Source organism: Pempheris klunzingeri, chromosome 19 (genome assembly GCF_042242105.1).
Source record: "Pempheris klunzingeri isolate RE-2024b chromosome 19, fPemKlu1.hap1, whole genome shotgun sequence".
In the NCBI taxonomy this organism is placed as follows: domain Eukaryota; kingdom Metazoa; phylum Chordata; class Actinopteri; order Acropomatiformes; family Pempheridae; genus Pempheris; species Pempheris klunzingeri.
In genome coordinates, this window is record NC_092030.1 from 9,997,890 (window position 1) to 10,010,507 (window position 12,618).

At 38.9% G+C, this 12,618-nt stretch overlaps 1 protein-coding gene across 1 annotated transcript; it reads left to right on the forward strand.

Moving 5' to 3' along the window:
* Positions 1–3,535: 3,535 nt before the first annotated feature.
* Positions 3,536–8,866, forward strand: LOC139219062 (sepiapterin reductase-like). The gene is made up of 3 exons (XM_070850847.1): positions 3,536–3,878; positions 4,654–4,944; positions 8,541–8,866. The coding sequence occupies exons 1-3, from the start codon at positions 3,557–3,559 to the stop codon at positions 8,729–8,731; spliced, it is 804 nt and encodes a 267-aa protein (XP_070706948.1). The 5' UTR covers positions 3,536–3,556; the 3' UTR covers positions 8,732–8,866.
* Positions 8,867–12,618: the final 3,752 nt, after the last annotated feature.

The following is a 12,618-nucleotide window of genomic DNA, read 5'->3' on the forward strand; positions in this document are numbered from 1 at the left end:
TCTTAAGTTTCTTTACTTCTGCCATTTTGGGTCACCTGTAGCGAATTTCTTCTTCGATTACTCATTTCATAGAGAAGCTGCCTCGTTCAAGACAGTTACTCCACCTAGCGGTGAGACTAAGAAGTACAATACAGTCCAGCGCAAATTCCATGTGTGGGCCGTATTCCAATACATTTTTAGAATTTCCTGCGGGCCAATGAAAATTGGACCACAGGCCGCAGTTGGCTCGCGGGCCGTAGTTTGGACACCCCTGCTCTAGGGCCTAGAGTACTGAGCACAACATTGTTCATTTGCATAATAATAATAATAATAATAAAACAAGGCCTGTTGAAGCATATTGCAACATCTCTGATTCATTTCTGTCATTTCCACCTGATGGTCTGAACAACTCACTAGATTAGCTGGTTGCTTTTTAGGAATGAAGTCACTAAGACGTGACAACCATTTCACTTTTGTGACTGGTCACCACTATAATCTTTTTTCATTTAAATTCCAGCCCTGGTAATAAATTAATAATTTTCTTTCGATTGTCTCTCATTTATCTAAGATGTGCTGTTAGTAGTCCATCTTTGGAGCATTGTAGTTTCACCAGGCAGAATCACATAATGACATCGTCTAGTGAAAAGTGCAGTTGGAGTCTCTCATCACCACCGTCTGTCAGTCCTTATGAATTCTCCTCCACACCTTTCCTTGACCTACTGACATTTTCCATCAATGTTAAGGAAGAGTGGTTAGGAAAAGACATCAGAGGGTACTATTGAACTTAAGCTTATGTTTCTGTATCTATGGCGAAGATGAGCCAGGTGGAAAGTTGGACATAGAAACAGCTAGAGAATCCAGTCAATTTTGAAAATAAAACAGCCCGTACAGATTCCCACTCATATATCCAATCACAACATTTCTATTATCTTATAACTGGTGGCACCAGGCCAGAGGTCAACTGGCTTGTGTAAGGAGCACAAAAAGCAAGGGAAAATGACTAAATCAACAAAGTTAAGCAGATCGGCTAATCAGCCAGGCAAAACGCTCTGCATCTGAAATGCTTCTGCTTCTGCTGATTGAGAGAATACCAAGAGTGTGCATAGCTGTCATCAAAGCAAAAGGTGGCAACTTTGAAGAATCTAAAATATAAAACACATTCATTCTTTTTTTTAACACTTTTTTGTTTATTACATAATTCCTGTGTGTTCCTTCATGGTTTTGATGTCTTTAGAAGATAAAAATAAAGAAAAGCCATTGAATGAGAAGGTGTGTCCAAACTTTTGACTTAATGTATATAAAGAGTTGTATTGTTGAATTAGAATTTAATATGACCATAGAATGTTTCAGGCCTTCTCAAATAAAGTTACCCTCATGAGAGTGAACAGAATATGTCAATCTGACCTCCAGAATGTACCAGACAGACCTTGATTGTAGTGCTTTTGTTGTGCAAAACATATTCTGAAGTTTGATTATAGATACACGCCTTGCAACCAACATCCAACTGTTAGATTACCATAACATCACTACAGGAACGTGCTGTCTGTGACGCACGAACCTAAACAGTTAATCAGAAATGGTTACGTACTTTATGATATCCAACAAGCATTTAAACATGAGATGTTTGGAAACGAAACAGGAAAACAGAACGGGACAGGACACACCAGAGGGACACACACACCAGAGGGAGCTCCTCTGACCGGCCCCTCGGGGTCCGTCATTAGCCCAGCGCTGCGAGTACTTTACCTGTGACCTGTGACCAGAATAAACTGCTTGTGAGACCAGACTGAAAACCTCCGTTGAGTTTTTGAGCTGCCAATATAAGAACCTAACAGTATCCTCAAAGAATTTCTCAGTCTGCGTTTCAAAGAAGTTAAAGCAGGGCATTGCTGAAAACATATTGCATCTACTCATTCACGATTGATTAACTGTTTGGTCACTCGTTCCTCTACCATATTCGTTCTTTTACATAGTGTAGCACGTATCAACCAATTATCTGTGAATGTTAATTTCCACTGCGGTAGTATAGACAATGTTGTTGTTGAAACCGAAAAACCGCGAGATGGCGACAACGTAACACCTGGATTTAAGCCGCTGTTAAATCAATGAAATGGAACAATACGCTGCCTCAGGTCTGTTCAGGTCTGAAACCAATAGGCGCCGTTTGAATGTCATTGAGCCTATAGTAGCGTAAGTATGGTAGGGACGGCAGCTGAACGAGGGGAAGGTCCTGAAAGATGCTTATACGCGTTATCTTTCATGTTCTTTCTCTGTACTTTTGTGAACATGAGTAAGTAAGTTGTACGTTTTATTTTGCCAATAGGTTAACAGATAAATCCTAAAGATTGCTGTTTCAGATATCCTTTCTAACCAGACTGCAAAATCATATAACTTCCAAACTATGTAGGCAATCTGGTGCATTTCTTTTATTTTGGACTTTGAAGAAACAATTTTGCATTGTTTCACAACACTTCACTGTCTTATTTAACAGTGATTTGGTTGTGGTTGTGGTTGGATGATGGATAACAGGGTGTTCAATTACAATTTTCTAAATAATAAGATTCCACAATGCTATGAGAATTATTGTATCTATTAGGAATACACTTTATAAATAGTGTGACAGAACCAAGTATGCTTTTGTATTTTTTTTCTTGGAAGAGCATTTCAAAATAGATTATCTCCGCATTGTTAAAATGTAACCATATTTGTACAAGTGATAGAATCGTTACTAGGTGGATGCCTTGGCAAATTAACCTATTAAAGAAACAATTCAGTGAAAGTTCAAAGTTCAGAGAAATGTGTCTGTGCTCTGTATAAGTGGATTTAGAGGGCATAATATTTCATTCAATGATAGAGGAGACAAGTTTGCAACGACAAGTATTGGGCCTAACTAAACTACTATGGAATTTGTGGATGTCACATTTGAAACTAAGTTGACAAGAGAAAGATGGTTAAGTGCAAAACTATGTTAACCATACTTGGTTGCATTTGGCTACTTATAAATGTTATCCTTTACAGATATTGTAAAGTAATTCTTATTGCATTGTGAAATTACGCAGTTTCCACAGCTTACACACGATGATATCCATTATCCAATCACAATATATTAATGTGCTCTTATACAATAAAATGGTTGACAAAGATGATGCTAAGCCAATTATGTGAATGGACTTGGGTTTGTTTTCTTGTGAGATTTGATTATAGTTTAATAAGACACCATAAAGTAAAGTATTAATATAGCTTGCTAAACAAAGCAAAAATGTCCTATCAGACCCAAAGTTTAGAGGAAACAAGCACACTAGACAACCTACAAAGCTAAGAGGTTATTTGTTTTGCAATTTCCACAAACTGCCAAAATGGGATGACTTTAATACTGGACATCAAGATTGCTTGAGGGGCAATCTTTAAGATTTTTCTGATAACTAATTGGCAAAATAAAACTTACAACTGATGAAAAGTACAATACATTATGTTCACTGAAAAAATGTGCAGTAATGAAAACAAGTATGTATCTTTCAGGCCTCTTGACCCACCACTTTGGATGCAGCGACTCACGGGCACTCACTGCTTAAGCACCATGTCGTCCGCTGAATCCACCGACCTGGGCCGGGCACTCTGTATCATCACCGGGGCCTCCAGAGGCTTTGGACGTGCAATAGCGAAGGAGATGTCAAGGCTGGTGAAACCGGGATCAGTGCTCGTCCTGGTTGCCCGCTCCGGTGACGACCTGCGAGCTCTGCAGGAGGAGGTGAACGAGTCGGAGGCAAGCAGAGCGTCTCCGGTGGTTCGGTGTGTGGTAGCAGATTTGGGCCAGCTGGAAGGACCGGAGAGCGTCGTCAGAGCATCTAAAGAAGCTTTTTCTGTGGATATAGATCACATTATACTGGTCAACAACGCTGGTAAGACAGTGCTAATGTCCCAGGGTCAGTGAATAGTCATGGAGAAAGTCTGGTTTTCATTGCTGAACCGTACTTTTTTTTTACACGGACCCACTTAATGTTAATGACTTGTAGCCTACTTGTACTTCACTTAAATATTTTCATTTCATGATACTTATACATCTATTCCAGAACAAGTCAAGGGGAAAATGGTACCTTCTGCTGGTTATGCTACACATTGAGATTTTACACACTAAACATAAAACACTTGTTATTGTTTAAATACACAGCACACAATTGAATAGATACATTTAGCTAATTCCTTGAAAAACTATAGCAGTAAAATTCATAAGGAATGGTCTATATAGAAGATAATATTATAACACACACTTGTAATTTATTGATAAAATTTTTGTAGAGATGTTTTTTAAAGGGCCTGTTCAGAGCTTTTCTCTGTTACCTCTAGTGATTGTGTAGTGTCTTGGTTTAAGCCTAGGTTTCCACTGTTTCCACTCTTTCTACAGTTTAGAGTTTACAGGTAATATGGACTATTTCTTTTAAGAGGGTAGTTCCAATAAAAACTGTTTACAATGAAGTCTGTGGATACTGAAACTTTGTTTTGCATTTACTCACGTTATCTTTGTCTTATATTCAATTCTGTCTAAAGATCTAAAACAATTAAGTGCGACAAATACACCAATATAGATGAAATCAGGAAGGGGACAAATATGTTTTCACAAAACTGTGTATGATGATGAAGAGGCACATGAGCACTATCCCTTCTCTCTTGTTCCAGCCTCTCTGGGTGATGTGTCCCGCTACGCCAAAAGCTTCACCAACATGATCGAGGTGGACTCTTACTTGTCTCTTAATGTCAGCTCTTCCCTGTGCCTCACCGCTAGTGTCCTGCAGGCTTTTCCACAGTGTCCAGGTCTGCGGCGGACTGTGATCAACATCACTTCACTGTGCGCTCTGCAGCCTTTTCGCTCCTGGGTGCTGTACTGCACTGGCAAGGCTGCTCGAGAGATGATGTTCAGGGTACTGGCAGAAGAGGAGCCAGACCTCCGGGTGCTCAACTACTCTCCAGGTAAGGAACTGCCTGTTTGTGCTCATTACATTCAGGTAAGTCCAGTCAGTCTTCAATGCCTGTTTTCACATATAACATTATTACTTTATTACATGTCTTTACCTGTTTATTTTAATATAATAAAATTAATCAAGTTAGGGCTTTCCAAACTCCTAAAACTGTTTTCAATTTCAGAAACTGAGAAAATATTGAGGACTTTGAGAGCCTTGCAAGAGATTACAAAGCTACTTGAAGGGGGTTGATAAAAAAAATTCAACAAAAAAACAAAATCAATTAGAAATTTCGTTTATTAGAAAAACAGAACCGACTCACAAAGTCCAAAGACATGTAGGTTAGGTTAATTGGTGACTTTAAATTGCCCGTAGGTGTGAGTGTGAATCCTGTGTGATAAATTCTGGAATAATAATAAAAACCATCATCATCACTATAATAATAAGCAGGATGAGATAACATTTTATAATAATGAGCTGTACTTTTAGTCTTGATCTTAATATGTATTTTTTCTTCATTTATTCCAATGATACTTCAATTTGCTAGTGTCATATGCTCATTTGATGGTCTTGCTGGTATGTTCAAAAAACACATTTTTTTTATGCCCTGCATACTGCATATTGCTCTTTTCAACTTCTTTCTGCATGCTCCAATTTAGTCCCTGTCCCATTAAAGCCACGCTTTAGTTAAAAAAGCAAGAAATATTGAAGAACCTAGGAATGTTTCATATTGGCAGCACAATAATGCTCAGGGCACTTCAACAAGGGGACAAGGTGTGACTGGATGTCAGCCTTGGTTCAAATCAAACCAAATCAGACTATATTTCCATCTTACCTTTTGTGCAAAATTCCAATACAAGGTGCTTGCAATACAACAAAAGCAAACAATGATACAATACAAATCATAAAAACACAGCAATTCAAGAAAATATAACAGGCACTACTACACTGAGTGATTTGAACACTAATAAAACATATTCTAAAACTGACAGGCAACCAATGAAGGGACTAGAAATCAGCTTGACATATCAGCTTGTCTTGCATGTCCTAATTGCTTTGTTGAAGATAGTGAGGTGTTCTTTGAAGATTTTGTAAGGACTTGCAGCTTAGTTTTTCTTCAGGTAAATAGTATCCCCATTTAAGTTTGGCTGATCAGTTTAAGCATCAGTGGTTGTCCTCAACCTTTCATTAAAATTGATGGGAAGATGGACACATCTGTGAGTTGGCCCATTTAAATGTTCAATAAAATCCATAGAGCACAACACACTTAGGAACTTAGTGGCTTTAGAGTCAGCCGCGTTATCCATGAGTAGATTAAATGGTCATAATCAGCTATGACCATAATGTTGTCATAATTGGTCCAGACAATAGACAAGATTTCAGTGATGTCATTTAAAAAACTAGGTCACTGTTTGGAAATTCCGCTCGACCTGTTTGCCTGGATTCTCTCACTCCCCTGAAAACTCGCTTTGTCTCCTTCACCAGTCTGGCCAAATGGTTCACAACTGAACTCCACTCCATGAAGGTCTCTGGTTGCTGACTCGAGAGACTATACAAGAAATCTGGCCTCACTGTCCACCTTGAGACCTACAGAGACCACATGACCTCCTACAAGGAGGCTCGCTCTAAAACCATGAAGCAATACTTCTCTGCTCTCATTACTAACCCGCAAAATCACCCCAGACTACTCTTCTCAACCATCAGCCACCTTCTGACGTCCAAAGTGTTCATTAAGGCAAAGGCTTCCACCTGCTCCCTGGACCCCATGCCTACAGCCTTGGTCTAAGCATGTGTACCTGTCCTCTGCCCCACCATGGTTAGCGTCATCAACTCCTCTTTGGAATCTTGCACAGTTAGATCCTGTTTCAAAATGGCCTCAGTCACTCCCATCCGCAAGAAGCCAAGTTTGGACCCGGAGGACCTCAGCAATTACAGCTCCAATTTCCATTCCTCAGCAAAATCCTTGAAAAAGTGGTTGCTGACCAACAGCACATGTCCAACCATTTGGTATACTCCTTCTCCTTGACCTCTTCACAGCCTTCGATACAATCTCCTATACTACCCTCCTCAATTGCCTACCTTACCACCTAGGTATCACCCCCCCAGCCCATCACCAGAGGTGTGCCTCAAGGCTCTGTGCTTGCAGGCTTCCTCTTCATCATATACATGATCCCCCTTGGTCAGATCATCTGCAAATATAGTCTCAGTTTCCACTCTGTGCCACTAACACACAGCTCTACCTCAGCACAAAAAAAAACTCCCTGGCCAACTGCCTGCAAGTCATTAAAGCCTGGATGACAACCAACCTACTCAAACTCATCAGCAACAAAACAGAGCTCATGTTGTGCCCCCCAAGGCGCTGCTTCAGAAGGTTGGTGATCTATCTTCTGGATATTGATGGATGCTGCATCTGCCCGTTGCCTAAGTTCCCCAACCATGGCACCCTTTCTCGACTCCACCCTCTGTTTCCATTCCTACTTCAAATCCGTCACGAAGTCTGTCTTCTTCCACCCTAAAAACATCTCCATTCTCTGGTCATCACTGACCTGAGGGCAGAAACCCTCATCCACGCGTTCATAACCTCCCGTCTCGATTACTGCAATAGAATCCTGTCTGGGGTTCCCACCCAGTGTTTCCTCTAGGTTTACAGCTTTGAGGTAATAATAATAATAATTATTATTACTATATTGTTATAACAAAAACACTATATAGAATTCCATACTACACTGCAAGGGTGGTTCAGATTTTAACCCTATGGAGCAAAAATCACCAGTAGGGATATTTCTAAATTTTAGGGCATCAGCTTATATAGAGGCAGTCTCACCACCTTTTTTTTTTTTTTTTAACCTACCATGCCTTGTAGAATGTTCAAAACTAAATAATGGGGGGTAAGAACAGCAGGACTATTACTATTAAACCAAATCTGCAATCAATTTTTGTTCAGATTTGAGATTGTCATTTATTGTTTTGTGGCTGAACATTGAGAAGACGAATGTTGCCTGTTGGAAATGTTAACTGGATAGAATTAGACTGAAAACAAACAGCCCAACTGGCATTGTTTATTGAATGTTTGTGTTTGCCCTCTTGAAGTAACCATGATAGACTGTAGTAACCACACGAGGTAAATGATTTAATTGGCTTTGTTCTTTTGGCATGGATGATGAAGTTACTTGACGGGGAAAGTGGACTCTCTCAGTCAACTATGACAGTGTGTAGGATAACAAAGTCCATGTTTGCAGAGGGAAAGCGTGCACCACTCTGGTTGAGAGTTAATCTCACTTTTGACTGCCACTGTACACTCACATACAAGACATAGGACACAACTCGTGTACATTCATATCATATTCATTTATCTTACATGTAACCTATATCTTTTAATTTGACCTCCAAACCTCTGCAGACATAACACCTAAAATCACAATCATACGTGCACGTGCGCACACACACCATGCCACAAGCTTTTTTTCAAAGTTCTATAGAGTCTCATATTGTAAATGTATCTCCATACCTCATTGGAATGCTTTGTTTTATTGTTATCTCCAGATAACATTTCAACCATTATTTACCTATGAACTCTATTCAATTCTGTCTTCTATATTGAACCAGGGCCTCTGGACACAGCCATGCAGACTTTGGCCAGATCCAGAACAGCTGATCCCAGCATCAGGAAGTCCTTTTCAGACATGTTTGCTCAGGGCCAGCTGCTCACCTGTGAGGCATCCTGTGTCAAGCTGATGAAGCTGCTGCTGGAAGACACTTACACATCAGGAGCACACATTGATGTCTATGACGTCTAGATGCAGCAGGAGTATGTACAGCGAGTTAGCTTTTACATTTGATAATTTAATTGTTGATTGATTTGATTGAAACTCTATTCACATATTCCTTTTCAATGTCTAAAGTTATAAGTGGAAAATGAATAGTTGACTCAATTTGCATGTCTTGTCTCTTGTCAGTCTTTTGTATTGTATCCTTTTATTGTTAAACATACAAAAATGTAGTATGCATGATATTAATGATTGATCGATACTTTCTTGCATTCATCTCAGAACAGAAGTTCAATCATCCTACAGCCAGACAGAGATATTCATTTTGGACATGGTAGAAACTACAGGATATTGAAGGCACACATCTGTACAAAAATTAGACAATTTTAGTAAGCATTGGTTGCTGTCTGTTTTGCGTTCAGAACACTAATTCTTACTCATTCTTACTGTTCAGATCTATGCAGTATAAGCTGATGGTGAGCATTGCTGTCCTACATGGTACCCAAAAATTGCTTGCTCATGAGTCAGATTGGGATCTGTGCCAGAATTGAATAGATTCATCATTAGCCCAAATTTCATGAAATATTTTCATAATCCTGCTGACCAACAGACAAACAAACAACACCAAAAACATAACCTCTCCAATGCGGAGTGCCAAAGCGCTGCTTTAGACACTGTGGGTTTTAAAGCATCGACTAGAATGCCATCAGCTCCATCAGCTGGCAGGGACGGCAGGCACTAACGGAACGTGACGCTAGCGGTGCCTTAAGACATGCAAGATAAATCCCTAGCCGGAATCACATTGTTCTAGGTTATGTATCTTAACTGATAGATCCTTGTGATGAATAAATGCCAAAAATACAGTACCAGAAAAAACTATATTAATTTAATGACTTTAAGGTCTTAAGAGCTTATTTTTTAACATTAGGTAAAGTGGTGCTGTATTGTTTAAATTCGTCAAAGAAGTGCAGGAAATGTAAGGTACAGGCTGGGTTCTTGATAATTTTTTTATGAGCATTGAATTTTTTCAAAAATAATAAACAGTTGTATAATATAACATTAAGTTTAAATTTCTTTTTTAGAGTTGGCTAAAAAAGAGTTGGCTCAGTTCAACATTTTTGCATGTATACAGTGAAAAAAAGATCAGAAATGCTGCTCTTTTTCTAGTCCATAAAATTCACACATAAAATCAACATCCAGTTTGATTCTATCTCTACCATATCTTGAAATAAACTTCCTTAAAATCATTTCATTTTATGTGGCCCGCGAGAGCTTAAGGCGTATGATTGTATTAAAAATAAAAGTCTATGCTGTTTTTAAGCTTACATTGGCCATAAACTACATCTCCCACAATGCAGAGATTTTGTGACCGTGGAGTGGCAGCATCGCGCCACTAGATGCAGTGTTTCCACATCAGCGTTGAACCGAAGCAGTTTTCCAACAAGTGGCATTGAGATATCTGATTGATGCAGAGGCCAGGCAATTTAATGAAAGATGGGAAAGCGAATACATGTTTGTGTGTATTGCGCTGCCTAGAGTGGATGACATCATCGCTAGAGTGCAGAGGAGGAGGAGAAATGTTGTCTTTATCTCGCTCTCACGCCCACAGTGTGTCACTCAGACTCACCATTTATGCATCAAAACGTAGGAAAAATCGTGCCCGTCGCAGTAATGTGGCCACGGAAACAAAAAACGTACACAGCTGCCTCCATGAGCCTCGAAGCGACAGGAGTGCCAACCAACTGCCTCATTGACTGCCATGTTAACTGAGAGCACAAACTTGAGGAGGGAGGCAGAAACAAACACTTTCCTAACCTGCTCCAGCTCTCTCAATATAGAAGTTTGAGACATCAAACTACTTGTACGTGTTCAGCAGACCCTCTTCTCTCCACAGGTCTACACATTAAAGCTGTAACAGTTACTGTTTTTAGCTAAAACCTGGATTTTCACAGGTGTGTCACAGATGAAATCTCAATGAAAAGATCTGTGTGAGCCCAGAGTGACTCAGCAGAGACCATCACCATGGCAACCTGACAGCTTATTGACATCGGCTAATTAGTGATGTTTGACAAACAGAAACACGCGCATGGTGCATTCATAGGCAGTAGGAAATCCCACCACTCAAATCATGGAACCTTAAACCATGAATTACAATAGGCAGCAGTGCAGTGTGCCGTCAGCTATTCAGCAGGCAGCATTCACACTGCAATTTCTTCAGGAATTGCACATTTTGCCATTACTTGTGTTACTAACAAAAATAAGAAAAAGTGAGATTGGGCATGGGGTCTGTTAAATCTTTCAGGGTTCATGAGATAGCTTCACTGAGCTGTTACATCCAATAAAAGGGGTTAGCAATGCTTTTGAAAAAAAACTAAAGAAGCTTATGGCCTCAAAATAAACAATAAGGCTTGTTTGATTGTGTTGAAAGACTTGTAGAAATCAATAAATAGAATGAAAGTATAACTACACGTAACTACACCAGTTCTAGTACTAATCTGACATTTTTACAGATATTCTCACCTTAATTCAGATTGTTTTCATCACATCATGTGTAATTCTTTTTTAATTTTTAAACCTGGTCTTAAATTGGTCTGTCTTGAAATATAATTTTTCTTTAATGAGCTGTGTAAGTGTAATTACTGTTTGTTTTAATTATGCTACAATTGGTTATTTCATGTAAGTTTAACTTGTCATCACATATATCCATGAAATCCTTGTACACATTCCTGACATTATGCTGTAGTTTACCATTGTCTATAGTATTTATTAGCTTATGAATATAGTTTTTGATAGAACTGTTGGTTGTCATTGGGAATGTTATTTATTATTAATTTACACACCGTTTGTCTTGCTGATATGCTTTTCCAAATTAAAGACATACCTAGTCTTTTTCAACTGTCTGTAATTCATATATGCTATCTACTTGATCAGATCAATAATTTCCATAATAACAAGTTTCTTTTTCCGTTCTTAGACTTTAATTTTCATTCAATTCAATTCAGTTCAATTCAATTCAATTCAGTTCAATCGTTTTATTGCCATATGTATAGATGAACACAAGTTTTACCACACAATGAAATTCTTGCTTTGCCCTTTCGCCTTCAATGCCACTTCAGGATTTAAAAAACAGATAGATGAATAGAAAAAGAAAGGAGATTTAAATACAAAGAGAGGAAAACAAGGATAAAATCTTGTGGTTAAATGTTGACAAATTTAAATTTGTAGTCGAAGTTGCAAAATAATATGCTAGCCAGTGGGGAACATGCTCTCTGTACTCCATCTGGCATTATAGTATCCTTGCACCTGAAATTTTGGTAATAATCGCTCACTGTACAAGAAAACTGCAAGTACCACTACAGCACATACTGTTTGTAGGTTTAAGCTGAACCAGTAATTCTGTCTGTAAACTCTATCACTAGCAAATAAAGGCAGACATGCCAAAAAAGTATATGAAAAATAGATATAGGCCATTTATTTACTCATCTGGTTCTGAATAAAGCTGCAGTGAGCAATATTATGTCAATATTATTTTGGGTAACATAACGTACTTTGACTATTGCATGTCACTAAAATCAATATTTAATAGAAGAGTGTCTGAGTGCTTGCCCCTTTGTATTTAGTTTTCTAACTGGACCCAGCCTGAATCAAACAACAAGAGTTAGCTAGCATATTACTAGCTAATCACAGCGACTATGTCCAAACAAATGCTTCTGTGGCTTCTGTGGCATCAGGCATCAACAGGCAAGCCAAAGAAACCTTTGATAGAGTTCCTGATGGTGTCATGAGTGGCTGAGCATTTACTGGCTGAGGACAGATTTAGGGTTTTTTCCACAAGATTTAAGTTTGAGAAAGAGAGAGGCTTCAGTCGCATCAATTCGTTTGGGTGGCTCAGTGGTAGAGCAGATAGTCCATTCATT

What these genes read in the sequence shown, in the direction of transcription:
- LOC139219062 (XM_070850847.1), top strand. Translation starts at nt 3,557, where the DNA reads ATGTCGTCCGCTGAATCCACCGACCTGGGCCGGGCACTCTGTATCATC. An exon ending in TATACTGGTCAACAACGCTG is followed by an intron (nt 3,879 to 4,653) that starts GTAAGACAGTGC and finishes CTCTTGTTCCAG; the next exon opens with CCTCTCTGGGTGATGTGTCC. An exon ending in GGTGCTCAACTACTCTCCAG is followed by an intron (nt 4,945 to 8,540) that starts GTAAGGAACTGC and finishes ATATTGAACCAG; the next exon opens with GGCCTCTGGACACAGCCATG.